We start from the raw sequence: 19,677 nt of genomic DNA on the forward strand, positions 1-19,677 counted from the left end.
GCTAACTGTTCACTGACCCTTTAAGTAGAGTGGGGGGGACAATTGGAAAAAAGGTAAAACCAATGAGTTGAGATGAAGACTGTTTAATAAGACAGAAAAGGGAAGGAAAACAATAATAATGATAAAAGAACATACAAAACAGTGATGTGTAGTGCAGTTGCTCACAACCCACTGACCTATGCCCGGTCAGTTTGTACAGTGGCAGATCTCTGGGTCAGCTCCCCACTGTTCATCATGACACCATACAGCATGGATGGACCTTTGGTCACCTGTCACTCCCACCTCCTCGTGCACCGCTGCCTCCCTTGCTGGCAGGACAGAATATGAAGCTGAAAAGTCCTTGGCTATGTGTGAGCACTGCTCAGAAATAACTAAAAGATTGGTTTGTTATCAACCTTATTCTCATCTGCAATTCAAAACACAGCACCTTACCATTACTAGGAAGAAAATTAACTCTATCCCAGCCAAAACCAGAACACATAAAATGAAGTATTTTGTGATCACCCTCCCCTGAAAACATTCCTGTAAGAAGCAATTTTGCAGAATTCAAGTGCATCTTTTAGGAGGCAGCTTCCTCCCTACTTTCAATCTATGCTGAGTTTAACAAATGATACTGTGCCTAGTTACTATGACCATTTAGCAAAGTCTGTCTTCTGATTGAAAATATCTGAATCTTCTCATTAGCTTTAGATTTTGTGATAAGTACATGAGACATATCAGTACCAAGAAAGTATAATTTTTACTGCTTCCTGTTTATTTTATGTGGAGTTCACTCTCCTTATGCAAACATGAGATTAGTGCTTTTAACAGACCTACAGAATTTCCATCTGAGGCTTTGCAAAAAATAAAATGTCCTGATTTAAATACATGTGTGTTTTCTCCAGAGATACAGCACCGCAATAGAGCTTCACATTCTTTTGCTCCAGTCTGCGTTCTGTTGTGTGATCCACAGTGTTCAATTCCTTCTTCTTTACCAGATGGTTTAATTCATTCAGGATTTGTTCCAAATACTGTAATTATGACACAGATTTAAATTTTTATCCCTTAGCAGAATTGATGTATAGATGCTAATGTCCTGGTTGGTACTTCAAGATGTTCTCTTGAACATTGCTGCGTTTCTCTCCTTTCTTCGTTTTTGTTTTGTTTTTACATGAAGTATTGTCGTAGTACAAGTGGTTTTGTATCTTCTCCCTTCTAGATGAAACCTTACGCCAACTTTGACTTTACTTTCCTCATTATTTCTGTGGAAACTCCTGAACTCTTTACTCATGCACAGTCATATTATATACACAGTATATAGAATATACTTTCAATGTTTATTGTTCTCAGACATCACAAAAATTCAGTGACAGTTTTCTGGGCCATTTTTATTTGCTATGGACAAGATTCCTTTCTGAGGATTACATGTGCTTCCACTTCTTTAAACTGCTTTATTACTTGAACACTCATTTGATCTATGAGAAGGAGGTCCAAGCTGAATTATTTATATGAAAAACAAAGAGTAGCCTCTCCCTTTCTGTCTTTGGAATCTTCTTCAATGGTTCCCAGGAGACAATACCTGCCTGATTTCTGATACTTTACTTATAATAAGCCTGTCTGTTTTCCTTATTACTGTTTTCCTAAAGGCTTCTTCTTGTGCTGCTGTGATTTTCTGGTCTTCTGTCTCCCACTCTTTCAACTAAATGTGCATCATCCTGACATCTCTCTCTCAAATATTGAAAGAAATAATGTCTTAGGCAGTCTCTGAGGAATTATAGTATCAGCTTCACCTTTTGAATTGGCAGCCAGTTTCACTTTTGTTTTCATTATTTGCCATGGCTTGTTTTTCCTTTGTAGCTTTGAAGACATCAAATTTATACTGCAGCTTTTTAACTAGGTAGTCTTTCTCTGCCTTGTTTTCTTTTGTCTTGTTTTGTTTTCAGTTCATCCACTGATTGCCCATGGATCACCCAGGTCTTTGATTTAGCTGCTCTGATACAAGCAGTTTTACATCCAGAGTCATTTTTTCTACCTTCCATCATCCCCTCAGATTTCTGCCTGACATTAGTTGCTGTTCTTGCTGATACTTCCAGTCTTTATTTTTTCTCAGCCAGGAGTTCTCTCTGAGTACTTTCTGCACATACATGTCCATAGAGGTAACATATGTATTATTTCTATCAGAAACAAATTTCAGAAGCATATATACTGCAGAATTCCTTCTTTGGTCTCTCCATTGTTTCTGTCATATATTTCAGGTCTAACAAAACTATTGTAACTGACAGCTGCTTTTAACATAGACAGGAGGAAGAAAAAACACATAGAAGAGATCTCACAATCTTTACAAATTGCACATCAACTGTCTGTTTTATGAGTGTAAAGTAGCTGAAACACTTATGATTTTCATTAAACTAACTCATGCTGTCCACTGCAAATATATGCAGTTGTTTCAAGAGATTATACCATGTTTTCCATTTCCTATAGATGTACACAGATCACTTATGAAGAAAGGAAATTCCACTTACAATATCTGGAAATGCGGTGACTTAGAAGCAACAGTAATTTAACTTTATCAAAGAGAAGAAATTGCCTTTTATTCCTTACTGCATATTCAGTTGTAATGGCAGATTTTTTTATAAATAACATTGTTCACCGAGGCTAAGTGGAAAATTGGGCCAAAAAGCCTTCTTCATTACTACCTTTAGTATAGAAATTAATGCTTTCAGATTTCACTTTAGAAGGATCAGTCTGATTGTACAAAATGCTTGCTATTATAGCACATCTGTGTAATAAATTTTCAAACACGATAATTTTTCCATTTAGAGCAAAAGCATCTGAATATTCTTACTGTAGTCTGTTCAGCACTTTTTTTTTTCTTACCAGAAATGCATCATCTTGAGGTTCCCTTTGATTACATCTTGATCATCTTGTCCTTTTCTTTTTTATTCTTCATTTATGTCTTTGTTTCTTTTTTTATACTTCCAATAAATCTCTGAATTTATTCTGAAAGAATGTTGATTGAAATGGCTTTGTGTTTATGTTTCAGTGGTAAGAAATTTTGCTTCTGATATTTCTGTGCAGGTGCAGGATTTAGAACCTGTGTATATGTACATGATCCCTGCGTTATAAAATAATGACAATTTGAGATGCCATTGTGTAGCCTGAGGTCTACAAAGAGATGGATACTTAGAAGGATTTGAACCAATTTTTGCTAGCATATTAATACCAAAATGAACTTTGCTGTGAAATTAACAATGAAGAATGTTTGCTTGAGTATTTCATTTCATAACACTAATATGGACAAGAACATTTGGAAATAAATCTCTAAGTATGTCATCAACCATAAAGATTGCTTTGATAGAGTATCCTTTGAAAATTAGCTAGACAGCTTCTATGGCTTTACCATTAAAAAAATATTTTTCATGGGTTTTAGGTCTGTGACATATTTTCTGGTAAATGTTTCTAGTGTTGCCCAGGAAGTCATTCCTAACGTTGCATCACTGTGATTAATTACTTTCCAATTACTTCTAATTAAATATAATATTATAATTGTATAATTTATTATATATAAATAATTATACTATAAACATAATAAAATATAGATGATATAATATATAGAATATGTTATATATACGCTATCCATAGATAGTGTATAGATATATATAGGTAATATAGAGACAATATATATTATCATGTATATTATGTATATATTATATAATGCATATATTCATCCATATTAATAGATAAATCAAAATAATTAACCTATTTGTACCAAAATTCGGTTGTGCAATCTCATTGCACACATATAAACTCAGCCTCACAACTATTAAGTTTTCATTTATCTTTACTCTTAACACACTGTTTGATTTGAAGACTGTCAATTTTTGTTGTAAGAACTGAAGGATATCACAGAATCATGTGATCCAAGTTTGCTGAGAATTTAGGACTTCAGTATTCTCTGAACAAAATCAAGAGTGAGTTTTAGGATTATGCTTAGTAGTTAATAAGAAGGTTGAAATCAAGTGTTTAAAATGCTTTTAGCTGTAGAAATGCTGTAATTTGAAAAAAGGCAGAGGAGTATTGAAATGATGATGTCAATACAAAAATGAGCATGATACATTTGAAGATGATAAGGAAGTGAAAAGCTGTTCCTTTTAAAAGATCAATATAAAAAAACTCAGTAGAAGCTGACAAGAGAAATGAAAGCTCTTTGCTTGAATAAGATGAATATAAAATAGGTAAAATAAGTAGGAGTAGAATCTGACAAGTAAGTGAAAGGTTGTTGCTTGCATGAGTTTGATAAAAACAAATACAATGCAATCTGATATTTTTAAAAATGGAAGTATTTTTTATACGTTTTTATATAATTGCCTCAGAGAAATCAGGGTGTGTGATAGTATATCTGAAGAATATTACTGTTTTACTTTCATTGTTCCAACTCATGAAGAAACGTTATTTGTTTATCTTCTGTACCAAAAAAAAAAAAAAAAAAAAAAAAAAAAAAAGTGTAGGGTTTTTAAAAAGTGTGGCTTTTTTTGGTTGTTTGTTTAATTTTATTTTTTTTTTAATTACTGAAAATCACAGGAAGATGCTAAGGAATTAAAGGTGAATAAATGTGTTTTGATACCGGTATTTTGGTATAGAACATTGCCTTCATCTTTGGCATCTTTGGCTACCTTTTCAGTAGCTACTGCATTCTCCTGTGTGATTATCACAGAAAGTTGTCAGGTCCTTGCATTAAACTCAACATCTGGTCTCTCTTCCTATGGACGATGGATTCCACTGTACATCCGTGGAAGTTTTTCTGCAATAATTTTCTCCTCTTGTTCTTTTTTACCTGGAGCAGTATTTGTATATGTATGGCATCCCAAAGAGGTTTTTTTCCTCTTTCTCCTCCTGAATAACGACAAATACAGGAGCTTGCAGAATCAGGGAGGGAAATAAAAGGTTTTGCTTTCCCATCCAGCCATGAATTCCAAGTAGATGGGCACTAACAGAACAAATTTTCAAATGTGGGTACCTGTTGTCCTTGTCTCTATCTACATATTTAGCACACTAAATTCATACGTATCTTCCCAGAAGTACACAAAGGATTGTAGGGCTCTGGGGTTTGGTTTTACCCCAAAGCACAGCAGCTTCCTCACTGGTACAGTTGAGCATACAATTGTGTATGCTCACAACTTGGTTTCTTGTCACTTTCTCTCAGGCACTGAAAGTCATGTCCATCTCACTTCACTTACTCAGTGGAAAAGAATTATTCTTTGCCTTTTAATTGTCCCTTTTCTTTGTTTCCACTTGATTTTTATTTTACAACATTATGATCTTTTTGGTACAGCATGTTACATATTTGGTAGTGATTATGTACTGGATTTGGTGGGGTTTTTTACTGTTCTGCAAGCACAAATAATTCCAATTGTTGTATTGATCACTTCCCTGTGCAGTGCAGGAGTTTTATTATTAATTTAATGCAGGCCACGATTCACCCCAAGAGTGGAAATCAGCCCAATAGCTTAGAACTGGGAATGTGTATTTTGTTCCTCATGAATTTAATGTTGTGCATTAAATAAAAATATACTTTTTCTTCTTTTAAAGGCATAAGCCAAGTCTTTATTTTTAAGAATAAATAGCAAAGTCTTCAGAGAGAGGAAACCTGTTTGTATAGGCAGCTAATGTTTGACTTAGACCTTTCTAGCATGCTGTAGACTTTCCCCTTTCCCTCTTTAAGAGAAAAGGGTTTAATTAATGTTACCTTTACATAACCTACCAAAAAAAAAAAAAAAAAGATTAAAAAAAAAAAAAAAGCCCACATGAAATTCAATTACCCATCAAGATGCTGTACCTATAATGGTGTCATACTGCAGAATTTCTATTTTATTTTTATGTTCTGCTTCCAAGAAGTCTGTAAGCCAGATGCTTGTGGGACAGATGGTTCATATGGTGAAGGGAGGGGACATTTTTGAGTAGCTGATTTTTAGAAGATATTTATTCTCATAAAATTTCTGTCATAACAAATTTCTCCAGAGTGAAGACTGTTATGCATCCTTTGTCCAAGCAACAACAATAACAAAACAAAAAAAAAATTGAAATTTCTTTTTTTTTTTTTTAACTCTACATAATTGTCTGAAATTGTTAGAACATTGACAATGAGCAGTGGTAGTCACATCTGAACCTGCTCAGTTAACAAAACAGGTTTTATCTCATCATCATTTTTCTCACGTTTCTTGCTTGTGCATTGTATTCCCCTCACACTCAGTGTGTCTTGGATTTCTGCTGCCAGATATGCATTTAGATAGATTAAGCCTGCCTGCTATTCATTAATATTTCATTTATATAGGGGCTAGATTAGAATCCCAGTACCCAAATCCACTGTGTTATTTTAATAGTTATAAAAAATCCCTAAAACACACAAAAATCATTATGTTCTATATAGAACTTTCAAATAAAATAGGTATATACTATAAAATTTATAATACAATAACGTGTGTAATATATATTTTCATAATATTATATTGTTAATAATACTAGATTATATAGAGAGCATACATATTTGTATTTTCTATATATTTATGTACATATATAATAAAAAATATATTTACAGGTGGTTTGCAAGCACTTAATATTCATTAATGAAAAATGACTTCCAATTGGAGAAAATTTACTTCCAATTCTTGTGCTTCAGTAAGTTTGTATAAAACTTCATTGCTGGAGATTACTATAACTTTTTAAAGGAGCATTTTTATTTGTAACGAAGCTCGGGAATAGAACAGGAAATTTCTTTTAGTTGCCAAATCTAATTGATAATTTGTCCAAGTCATTCTTTTAACAAACTAGTTTAGTGTCTTAAATGATCTCTTGTCTTCTATCAGCCATTCTAAGACCTTCCTCTCTGAAAGAGATCTCTTAATTTCCTGCTTTAAATTAATAACAACTAGCTGATGTCCATTTGTTGTTGTGCTATTATCATCCTTAGACTTGCATATTCTTTTTAGAGTTGATCTTGCTTTCTGATTCAACATCATTTTTGTAGGTTAAATCACTCAAAATCTCATCTCCTTTCACAAGACAGGTTTTCTGTTACCTGTTTAAACTTTTTTCAGTTACCTTATTAAACTTTTCCAGTACTTTGTCCACTAATAATTCATCTCTTGGCTTAACAGAGAGAAGAAACTGAGTTTTCTGGACTATATATCAAACTTTTTTTATGCTATTGCATTAAAATATATCTATTTTTGTTGGATCTGCTTACTCTTTCCAATTTGCCATGACTGGCTACAGAACAGAAGGAATTGCTGTTGATGGGAAGTGTTACTGTTGCAAGAAAAACTGAAAAATGTGTAATAGGTAGTTACATATGTGACAGCATCCATTTCTGAATTAATAGTGTTTTCAGACTGTAAGTACTGTGAATTATATTTTGAATGATTAAAATAGTTAAAATATGCTACAGACAGCGTGGGAGAGAACATTTTTGTATGAGTTGAATGTCTTTTGTGTCCTTTCCTTCTCACTTTACACAGCTGTAGTTCAGGATTTATTAATCTCGCACCTTTGAAGTCACCTGTAAAAACTGATAATAGTAAAAAAAGGAGGAGCTCTAGTTACTTTTCTAAGTTTGTTCTGTTTTTCGTCTTAGTCTCTTACATTGGTTAGCTCTGCAAAATCCAAAATTCCCCTATCTCTCCTCTATCAGTTATATCTTTCATCTTCTGTGTTTTCTTATCCTCTTCCCAGAGAAAAAAAAAATGAGAGTATTGTATGATTGTTAGCATTGGATGTATCTCAATTTTCAAATATGCGCTGGATATTAGAAGGAGCAAGGTAAAAGCCAGTGTTCATCTTTTGTGACTTCTAAGATGCACAGACAGTAATATAAACAATATGTTGCAATATATTAATAGGAGTGTCTTTTGTTTTTTATAACAGCATAAATAACTTGTTTAAAAACTATGAGTTTGTACTGAATGTTTTACAACTCAATATTATATTAACTCTCTTTAGTTGAGCTATAGTGGATGCTTATTTTACTGACATTCTTATTTCCTTCTCCTGGGCATTTCTTCTTTAATGAGCTTTCAGTGTGATGTTCTAGCTATCAGCATGCGGTGGCTAAGCCAGACAGCATACATCATATGACACTGCCAATTAATTTTCTTGATTTGACACAGGCACAACAGCATGCTAGACTTCACTGACTTCTTCAAAAAATTGTATATAGAACTGCCTAGGACATAATATCAGATATCTAATGGGGAGCAAAGAAATTGTTCATTGAAAGAAGAATTCCATGACATTTATTCATTTAAGCTTTTAATTAAGAGTGTAAAATACATACTCTGTAAAATTACCTTTTAGCAATCTTAAATGCCAAAACTATTTGATTTCATTGCTATTACACTTATTAAAAAATATACTTCAACATTTTATTTCTTAAGCATGATTTATTGAATATTCTGAACAATTCTAATTATCCAGTAATTTAAAGTTAAATTATGATAGGAAATACAAATACTGTTTTCAAGGCAGGAATTTTTAACTGATCTGTATATAAGAGATGAAGCAGGGCAGCACTGAAAATAATGACCTACCTAATTGGTCACCACTGAAAAGAATGAAAAGAATACAATTCCTCTTCATTTCTTAAATGTGTGTTTTGATTTTCTTTTTGATCGAAAAAAAGAAAGACACATTCTTTTTCTATCTGTTGTTCTTTACCTTTCAAAGTATGCAATTAATTTCTAATATTGTTGCACAGAGTGCCGTCATCATCAGATAGATGCTTTCAAAACTAAATAAAGGTTGCTGAATGTGTACAACTAATTTGTCTAACTTGGTGTTCTGGAGATACATCTTGTAGATTCATATTCCTGTGATCCATGTATGCAGCGAACACTGTGCTCTATCCCTGCGAGTGGATAGCAGTGCAACCTCTGGAGCTCTAATTTATTTGCAGAAAGATATGGAATAAAATGGTCCCCAGGTCTCAGATGTTTTTATTATTATTCTCATTTAACTGGCTTCTGATAATCTGTGAAGTTGTTTGGTTGTTGTTCTTTTTAATGACCCTTTGAGCTGAACAGTTTCCTATGGTGTTCTATGGAAAGCCTAAGCATCTAAATTCAGATTTCTGATTCCACTGAGAAGACTAGTTACCTAGGAGACAGTATTCATGTTGGAGCCGCTGTAATCTTTCCTTTGCTCTTGCCTATTGCTCATGTTGAGCTTTGCAAGAGAGACATAGCATACACCTCAATTTCAAGTACTGTAGCTTAAGTTGCTGTCAGACTAGATTTTCAAATGACTGTATTTGGGAATTATCTAGAAAATATGTGCTTGATCAGTGCAAACATCTAATTAAAAATAAGCTGGAAGGAATTTAATATTGAAAGAATGAGTGTTGTGCTGTCACTACTTTTTTCATCCAAGAGGCAGCATTAGGTGTGACTCTATGAATAAAATTAACTCCTTTTCAGACAAAATCCTGAGAAAAACATAGGTAATAAAAAAGAGTCTGTACAGACAACACAAGTTCTGAAATATCTGTATAGCATGTCTACAGACAGAAACCTGTGTGTCCATCTAAGTATACAAAAAATGTGCTTTTGCAAATATATTCTCCCAGTTTTAAATACCATAAGATTGGGCTGCAAATATGTATTTCATTCATAAGAATAACTAGTGGGTATTATTTTCAAATAAACTTCGAGTTTATTTGAGCCAACTTCATTAAATAAGACATGGAACTGTAATAGTTGCTATACACTAAAAGACAATTAGTGGTCTGTAGAAGCAGTCCCTTCTATTCTCCCTTGGATACGTGTAGCTGCCTCAACAGGGAGCAGCATTTGACACATTTTCTGATATAGTAAATAGCTCTCAGGCTTTTCAAATAATGTTATACTCTGCCCTGTATGCAGTCCAGGGCCTATATATTGAATAAATCATCAGAAGTGTATTCCAGTTCTTTTAAAGAGAGAGCAGTAGTGCTCTCACATTATTATTGATTGCATTTGCAGAGGAAAATTGAATCCATTTCTTGTCAAGGCCCCTAAACCTCATGTGATAAAGAAGAGGGAAAAGTGAGAAGATAGATGGATCTCATTGGAATTAAGAATGATGGTTTTTTACTGTGCAATGATTAATTTTATTTTTCATCTTGCCAGTATCAAGTGAAAGGCAGCAGTTGAAGTACTTAGCAGAAACAATCTTCATAGACTTTTAGCAGAATTAGAAATAAAGTTATTGGAGAGTTGTCTTAACGTAGACTTTCTGCAAATTATCAGTCAAAAGCTCTTCCCCATATGAATGTTATCTCAAAAAGAAACCTTTTCTTCTGCTCTATACAACATCTCAATGGGTGTGACTATAACATGTCTGAACATTTTGTTTTATTATGTTTTTTTTTTTAAATAACAGAAAAATAAGTGAAATTCTCTCTTCTATTAATGAAGTCAGAATAAATCTATTTATTTCAAATCAAGATATTCTGATGATTGGTATGGCCTCTACAAAGAGCTAGTCAAAGTCATGCTCTATTAATTTTTATGTGCAAATTAAGAATCATATTTTAGTATGAGCCATTTGAATGGCTTTGTTCGAGTTGGAGGGTTTTGCTTTCTTTTCTTTAGATGGCATGTTTCAAATACTTTGCAATAGGCTTTAAAACAGTGTCAAGTGATAGTGGTTTTAAATTGCCTCTCACCAGAGGTATTGCAATAAAAATGTAGGGGAACTGATTTGCAGCTTGTCTTTTGAAATCCAGAGTGTACCTTTAGCAGAAGCAGAAGAGTAATGTATGATGTGGAAAACAGAGAAATAAATGATTAAAGCTAAAATTGTCAGCATCCTTTTCCTTATTTACTGTTCACTGTTCACCATTAGTTAAAACAAATACGAGTGCATTTCACACAAGTATGCTAATAAAAGTATATATACATATATCATATATATCTTGAATTAAGGGAGCAAGTTTTAATTACAGACAGCAAACTGTTTCAGAAGTAATTGTTTTAATGATCACACTATCAGCTATTTACATAACAATTCTACCAAATAAGTTATTGTGTCTTCGAGGCACATACTATTAGCAGTCTTTTCCTCTGTATGTCTGTTCGGATGTTCTCTTCTTGTTCTCATGTTCAATTCCACATCATTATTCTTGTTTTCTTTCCAGCTTGGTGTGATTTTTTTCTTAGATTTCTTTAGGATGTTTTATTTGCCTCTGGGAGAAAATTGTTGAGGAGGAGGAAAGGAAAGGTAGAAAGTGATCATAAAACTCTTTCTTTGAATTGTAAGATACACCAGTATTACAAATAAAATCTGGGCAGTCATATTTCTTGCTTTATAGGCTAATCTACACAAATCTAATAAAATGCTGAAATTGTTTGTTTCAGTTTATCCATTCTTCTGTACTTTGGTACTGCAGTACTTTGGTATTTTACTCATTGTAGATTCTCAGTTTCTCCTTTTTTCTGTAAGCATGTATTTTAGAAGCATACTTTTACATATGTGTATATGTGCACATGTGTACATGTGTGTTCAGGTTGATAAATTTCTATTACATGTGTTTCTATGATTTCAAAGACACTGCAGCAATATTTGTAAATGTATAATAATAAGGCTATTATATCTTAATATTGCATATAGTTTATTTATTAGTGAGGTTATCTGAAGGAAATCTCTTTGGAAATACTGTATTCCATTTCATATGTGAAGGAACTGCTTCCAGACATGCATAGCTACCAGTTTAGAAAAGCAATTATGACCATCAATAACTTTTTTCTTTTCCTGATTGAATGTTTTACTGGGGTAGGGTGAAAAATTGGCTGCCAGATTTGGGGATAGAGGCTGCAGCAATTTAAAGACAGATTACAAGGCTAAAGAAATGCATTGGCTTCCATTGTTTTGGGGGTAGGGAGTCCATGGAGGGCACTGAAACCTGAATGTTTTGTCAGATATAAAAGAGGTCAGAATTACTATCACCCATGTGCCTTAAGTACCCTGTGTTCTAGTGCCCTAAATGCCATTGGGAACCATTGACGTAGGCTTCCAGTGTGCCAAGTACTCTGTAAATCAAGTGAGGAAACAACAAAAATCAGGTGCAAAAGGAAATCCTTCTGAGTCAGTAAATGGCAAAGCTTCTAATGACTTCTTTGAGACACTTCTGAAATTAAGACTGAACAAAGAATGAACTCAGAAAAAAGTTTATGTATTGGTTTTTTTTAATTATTTTTTATTTTTTATAGTAGATCTAACTGGTTCTGAAAGAGATAGTTGAATAGCAACCATTCTAAAATGATTAGCTTCTCATAATACCTCAGGGAATTATTCCTCTTTTTCAAGTAAATAAATATTTTTATAATTGACAAAGAGACAAGTATACACTATAAAGTTTATTGTTTACAGGGAATCTCAAGAGCTGGAAATCTAATTTGATATTTCTATAAACAGATGTACTGTGAGGGAGCAGTATTACCTTAAAAATCCTTTGAAAAACAGACAAAGGTTTCTGCCAATCACTGGGTGTAGCAGTTTTCTCTTTAACGTTTGATAACAAGCCTATAAAATTTAATGTTACAATCTCATTTCTCTAGTACTTGTAACAAACTCATTTTCAAATTGTGCTGTCAAGTGTTAACTTTTAATCTATCCTTATTCTTATTTCCACGGGCTAGAATGTAAATCCACATGCAGAAATTTCTACTGTAGTGCCACTTGTTTCTGTTAAACGTGAACTGTTTTTATTTCCATTTGACTTGCCCGTTTGCAAGACATAAAAATTCTTTCTTGTATGCAATATCATACTGCAGGAAAAGCCTAAATTACAGTCTTGCCTGGACTTTAGGTGATCATACTTAAAAATGTGAATAGTCTTGTTTTTACCTTTACTGAAAAACTGACCCAGTTCATAAATATTAATGTTCACACTGCTGATCTTTCTATAAATAATCACATCTGTAAGTATGAATAATTTGTTAGCATGCAATAATGAGTGTATGAGAATCCCACTTTAACTGCAATTCAAGTGCTCTTTTTTTTTTTTTTTTTTTTTTTTTTTTTTTTTTTTTTTTTTTTCATAGAACCACCTGAAAGCATCTGTTTGGACAGGGAGAGCTTTGTGAGCTTTTGTAAAAAACATTCTAATTGCAGTGTTCTGTGATTAATAAAAACATCAACTTTATATGCATTTGTATGACTACATTTACTTTTTTTGACAAGAAGGTGCAACTAGAGTAACATCTCATAAAATATTTTTTAGAAGACATTACATGAATAAATTAACAGCCATTGCTTACAAATAATTAAATTGGAAGAAGGGAATATGAGGAATTCTTAACTAATAAACAACTATAAAAGGATTAGAAGCTTTATTACTTTCCATAATAGTTTAGCTTGCTTTTTTTTATAGTCAGTGTAACTTTTTAACTTGGAAATGTGCTTTATCTTTGACAGCAACAATAGTGTTAAATGAACTCAATTGGACTGCAGCATTGGATGATGTATTCAAGCGGAACAGAGAAGAAGACCCTACTTTGTTATGGCAAGTTTTTGGTAGTGCAACTGGCCTCGCTAGGTATTACCCAGGTAATTGAAGTCTCCTTGAGTACTGTCCTACCCTACATACTGCCTTAAAAAATCTGAATTATGTAGAAAAAATATAAGGTAGCTAAAGATTAGTTTCTTATATAGGTGGGATTTCTGTTAAGCAGAAATAACTCAAAGGCTTTTAAGTTATTCTGGCATAAAGTTAGTATGAGAAGGAGGGAAATGGAGATTAAATAACTGAGTAGTTGTGTTGTTCAGAATAAGAGAAACAGAAGATTATGGACTTTGAAAAATAGAACAGTTAAATCTTGATTTTGTATTGCTTTCTGTATAGTGAGTAAAAACATGGTTAAATATTTGTTAAGAGTGATTTTGTACCTGTCTAGTTTTGAAAATATCAACTGACTAGACAGGTAATCTTTATGATTAAAGTCAGTGAAAATACAATTACGCCATGCTTATGTCATGCAGAATTCATGATCTTGAACAGTTATGTTTTTACTATCGGAGCTAAGGTCGGCAGATAGTACTTGGTTATTTCAAATAGTACCTGTTCCACCTGTCAAATGATCGTGTCAGTGAAACAGAAATTTATTTAAACAGGTGTGTATTTTACCAAATTTTGATCATCTGTACCCTTAATTTGGTACTTGATGAACACTACCTCATGGAAAGCTTTGTTTTATGGAACCACAAACTAAGTTACTGCTGTTGTTGTTAGATGCTGTTATTAATAACAAAATAATGTGCTCACTCCATGAGACAATTGTATCTAATGTCTTATCTCTTTTACTTACTATTGGTTAAGGAATACCTCTGAGATCCTTTTTCTTCTGATTATGCAGTATTGTTGCTGCTTATGAAAACGAGATTATGCTAAAGATATGACTATGATTAGCACAACTGCTGACATTGGCAGAGAAAGTGCCTTAGGCTAGTTTGCAGGAAGAAATATATCATAGCACTTGAATACTGTTTGTTTTCTCGTGCTAGATACTGATGAAATAAATACAGTGAGATGTTGCAGAAAACATAATATTGAAAATGTTAATTTCATGTTTCTTGATTTTCTAAAGTTCCATCTCACAGCTTTCCATATCTGTTAGTACTGTGTTTGGGATCACTGTTATTACCACTTACCATATAGTGATGTTTTCCAAGTGCTGAAAAAGAAATATTTCTAAAATACATATCTGTGGCAATCTCTGTGAAATTAGTTTTTTAAGTATAAGATTTTCACATCTGTTGAAAAGCATATTATTGTATTTAGCAAGCCTGACTACTTCAGATGTTCACCAGCATAATGCAGCTTCAGAATCTTTGCATATTTGTCCTTAGAGTGCCTTTGAAAGACTATTTGAAAGACTTTGAAAGCTTATTTTCCCAATTTTGCATGTAGATAAGATACTTGTACATACTCCATCTAAACACAAATTTATATTTACTGTTCACTTACTGCTTAGTCTATAGCCACATGCTTAAGTTTTTATTAGCTTCCTAGTCATATCAGAAGATAACTTCAAAAATCTTTGAGTAATTTCCTGATCTCTAGATTTTGTACACCCAAAAAGTACTCTGGAGCAGTTTAACATTCCTCAAGTTGGATGTGTTGTTCTGTGCAACTTCTTCCCACTTCCTTCCATTTATAGTTCAAATGGTAATCTGCTTGGTTTTTAGATTTTTAATTGGGAACAGTTGTTCACATCTCTCTGTTCCTGTAAACTGTTTTTCTCAGTTTGCAGACTTATCTGACACATATAAATATTCTGAAAATGAAATCAGGTTTCATATTCTAGAAGAGATGTCTTTCACATTAGATATTTGAAGATGATGTTATAAATTGTCTGCTCGTTATGAAATGTGTTATAACCATTCAGTATTACCTCTCTTAATAAACAATCAGTCTTTGGTGCTTCTAAGCTGTGGAGAGATTCTTCAGTCACAGGTATCTTGAGATGTTTTTGTCCAATAATATGTTAAGTGCTTGAGTAATTAGCTAGATAGTGCATCACTTTCATCTTCTGTAGGCTTTTAGCCTGTCCTTGTCGCCATAGCAACCAGCAACATGAAGGGGTTGTTGTGAAAGGCCCCATCCATGAAAAATGTGTGTAAAATACTTCAGAAATGCTATGGAAATTAGACTTTTTTTGCATATATCCCTTTGTTTCCTACAAGTATTCTATAATAGGTGCTGTTGTGGAAATACACATGCAAATTAAGACACATTATCACATTTGCAATGGTAACAGAACTGCTACAATAAAGGGGAACTGTACAGAAACTTCCTGTCTTTACCTTACAAGATGCCCTCTTAAAAACACTGGAGACTGCATTGAGATTGACTTCTGTTTTTATACATCAATAGTTTGCTTCCTCCATGTTATTAATTGTTTTTCTCTAGAATATATTCAGTTCAATTTTCATTCTCAAATATCAAGGCAGAAATTGAAAAAGAAGAGCTAAAGATCCTAAGAACCTAAGTTTTTACCTTTCAGTTAGATCTTTAGTCAACTTAATGCAGTTTTCCTGTACTGAGATTTTCTTTCTTGAAATTATTTGACAAGATGTGTCTTCCCTAAAATAAATGTAAAGATTAGTGTTGGTCAAGCAAAACAGGATGTAATATGCACCTTATTATTACTAATAATAGCAATAATTTGTTATTACTTTTGATGCTGTGGCAGTAGCTAATTAAAAAATAAAAATAAAAAATCTTGAATTCATGCCTAATTGGCTTGCAAACTTAGACCTTCACTGACTTCACGTGGACTGAAAGGTACTTTCAGTCTATATTATAGATCATACTGCAAATTTAATTTGTAATTAAACAGAGAGCTGTGGACAGATCTCTTACACAAAAATAATTTAATTAAGTAGTTTACTATCATTTGACAGAAATAGTTATTTAAATTTTGTGAGGCATCTATCCAGCTAGTTTCATTGCTAGGTTTTAGAAGCAGCTATTTGAAAGAACAATTTACTATCAAATTTTTGGCAAGCTACTTGAAAGTGTAGGTGCAAACCAACCACTCCCTCTTTTAATCTTGAAATCCTTCTTAATTATAGAACTAATGGAAATTACAATTGTTAATCAATGCTTCATTAAAATACTGCAATGGGAAGCACATTATTTTTACTACAGTAATTACTTATTAAACAAATTTTAAAAAACACTACTATTAATCACTACCTCATGTCTCTGTTTATTTTGGAAAATGAAGATCTTTAGTAAAGGATGAATTTGTTTTGAACTGCAGACAGCATACATTCATTTGTAATTAAATATGATACAAGAGGCTTTCTAGTTATAATAATGAAACATTTAAGAACATGTGACTGCAAAGCTTTACTGAAATTAAAAAAAGAAACAACACAACAACTCAGATGAATGTTTAGTGATGAAAAACTGTTAGGTCTGCAATGCCGATTCAGCAGTCTTGGGGAGATATCGTACATAGAATTTGCCACAGTGTAAAACGACAGTCTTAGTCTTAGTCTTAGACTAAAGTAGGTGGGATTTATTTAGCAATAACACAATCATGACAATATGTGAATAGATGCAGTATCTTTTAAGAATTGTTGTACTAGACATATTGTGGCAATTTTTGGTGTGCGATAAGCTGAAGATGACAATGTGCCATACCAATCAAGTTCAGAACAGCCGAGGCAATTGGTAGCAAAAACAAAAACTATCCTGTTCTTCCCAGAGGATCCAGATTCCCTCTTCCATTTTCAGGTTTAACATTGAACTTTAATTTAAAACTTAATCCCCAAAGCAGTACATCTGGCAGCATCGTCTCTCCTAAAATGCTGCATAGCTCTGTAATTTCTTTGTTTTCTTTCAAAGATGAAGAAGCAACCTCCAGCCTGTAGCTTCACAGACATTCTTTTATCATAGAACATAGATAAACATTTTTTTCCTCTTCATTTCACCCTACCCATGATAGAGAAGGAAGGAGAAATAAGAGAAGGAGCGAAATGGATGGAAAAGGATTTCCTTTTTGACTCTGCCCAGGTTTACATAGCTACAGGAAAGCCAATAAAAAGGTCAACAGTATCAACTTTTTAGGTGAATGTTAGGAGCATTATAGTTCTGAAGAAAAATTGTATTTTCTAAGGAAGCCAACTAGACATAAAGCAGCATGTGAAGATGCTTGTAGTCCTGTTGTTTATGGAGATAGGAATCTATTTCCCTTAAAAGTGTTGAATGCAAGTGGCAAAGTGGAGTTCGCAATCTTACATAAGTGAATTGATACATGTGGTTGCAATTTTGGCATTGAATGTCTACATACTCATGATTCTTTAAGCATATCGGAACATATCTTTGTTGCAAATACATCTGTATCACAAGCTCATCTGCTCCAGCAGCTTTAAAGATATGTCTGTGCTGGTAAACAGAATAAGTCAGTTTTGAAAGTGGTCTTTCTGTCTGTCTCATGGTGTGACTGATGGAATATGCTGGCAGTCTTTCCCAGTGGGCAGTACGCCAACATTTTTTTTTTCTTCTCTCCTATTTTGGGGACTTCATGTTTTCAAACACATATAGATTCTCTTATGCTATACCGTATACTAATTTTCAGTCTCCAAACATCCTCTGTCAGGAAACAACACAATTTTCAACTTGCTTCAAACATTTTAAACTGCTACTCCACAAAATGATTTGTAAAGTGAGAATGAGAAGATTTCTCACCTCTATTCTATTGATCAGCACAGATATAATACTTTGTTCTCTATTAACTACATGCCAAAATGTCTTTAATCTGTATTCACCAATTTTTCTCAATTTGACAGCCGCCTCTGGCTTGTCAACCTCTACTGGTCTTAATTCCATTTAGTAATACCTGGCTTTTCCATAGCATTTTCTTTTAATCTCAAAGCATGGCCTAAAAGTAATAAGAATATCAATGTCCTCATTTTTGCAGATCATAGATTAACCTTTTTTCCTGTGTTATTTGATATATCCAATAAGAATAATTTCAGAAAAAAAAAAAAAAAAAGTCTTTTTACACTGTTCATGACAGTGTTTTATTTATTTGGATCTTCCTATCTAATTAGGGCTTACTAGATTTTAAATAGAGAAATTTCACAGGAAAAGAAAGAGAATGCTACAGATTTTTATTTAAAAAATCATATATATTTTTTTCTCCTAAAGGCTTAAAATTCTTTAATTAAAAATATGGATAAAGAAGGGCTAGCATTAACTCTTCGCCTTAATTAAAACAACAACAACAAAAAAAAACTTAAATATTTCCAGCTGTTAGTGAAGCAAGTCTCACTCAGCTGCTGGAGCATTCCCTGTTTTGTCGAATTAAAATGGAATAGCTTTAGAAATCAATTTCTAATAAAATAAAGTGATATCTCTCCAAATGAAGAACTTGCTGTGCACAGCTGCTCTTATGTTAACCATTAATGGCAAACAAGTGTTGCTGCTATGATATTGAACTCTCCCAAGAAAGTCATTACTGAAGCAGGTACTAAGGGACTAGAAAGCCTAAAAAATCTATACAAAATGAATTTTAAAAGCCTTGAAAAACTAAGAACTTTTCTTTTTTTCAAATGGATCCATATTTTATAGCTGACAGCTCCTGTTAACAACTCAACATGTACAAGAACCGTTAGAGTTCAAAAAATCAGACCACTTCATGCTGAAGTTCTAAAAATCTCCGTTTTTATAAAACACATAGAAATGTCCATAGTTTTCACTTTTAAGGGGGGAAAAAAATGCTATCTTGTTGCTCCTAAACATCTTCCCAAGCTTTACAGTTCCTTTTGGAGAGTGATTATTCCAAATGAAACAAATATGTTTATGGAAGATGAAATTTGGTCTAGACACAAAGAGGCAGACAGCTGCCTGTAACCTGAAATAACAAAGTTTTTTGGGGGCCTAATTTTAAGTTGCAGGTTGAAGTATTTATCATAGGTTCAGATCACTTTAGTTGTTTTGGGGTTTTTTGGTACCTTCAGACCAATAAAACAAAGGATTTGATTACATAAGGCCTGTTCTAGTGTAAAACTCAAGGCTTTTGACATGATCCTTATCTCTAAATTGGAGAGAGATGGATTGAAAGCTGGAGTACTAGTTGTATAAAGAATTAATTTAATGGTCATATCCAGAGGGTCATTGTCAACAGCTCTATGTCCAGGTGGAGGTCAGTCACA

At 33.1% G+C, this 19,677-nt stretch overlaps 1 protein-coding gene across 3 annotated transcripts in view; it reads left to right on the forward strand.

Annotated features, from left to right (window-relative positions):
• CACNA2D1 (calcium voltage-gated channel auxiliary subunit alpha2delta 1) overlaps positions 1–19,677 on the forward strand; it is a 355,647-nt gene that overhangs the window by 236,739 nt on the left and 99,231 nt on the right. For all 3 annotated transcript variants that reach the window (XM_042816159.1, XM_042816158.1, XM_042816157.1), the window contains exon 7: positions 13,426–13,557. In XM_042816159.1, coding sequence (XP_042672093.1) covers positions 13,426–13,557 — 132 coding nt within the window. The remainder of the gene's footprint in view (positions 1–13,425; positions 13,558–19,677) is intronic.

This window comes from Centrocercus urophasianus, unplaced genomic scaffold (assembly GCF_019232065.1).
Source record: "Centrocercus urophasianus isolate 14NV4802_14NV808 unplaced genomic scaffold, USGS_Curo_1.0 seq_15, whole genome shotgun sequence".
Lineage (NCBI taxonomy): Eukaryota > Metazoa > Chordata > Aves > Galliformes > Phasianidae > Centrocercus > Centrocercus urophasianus.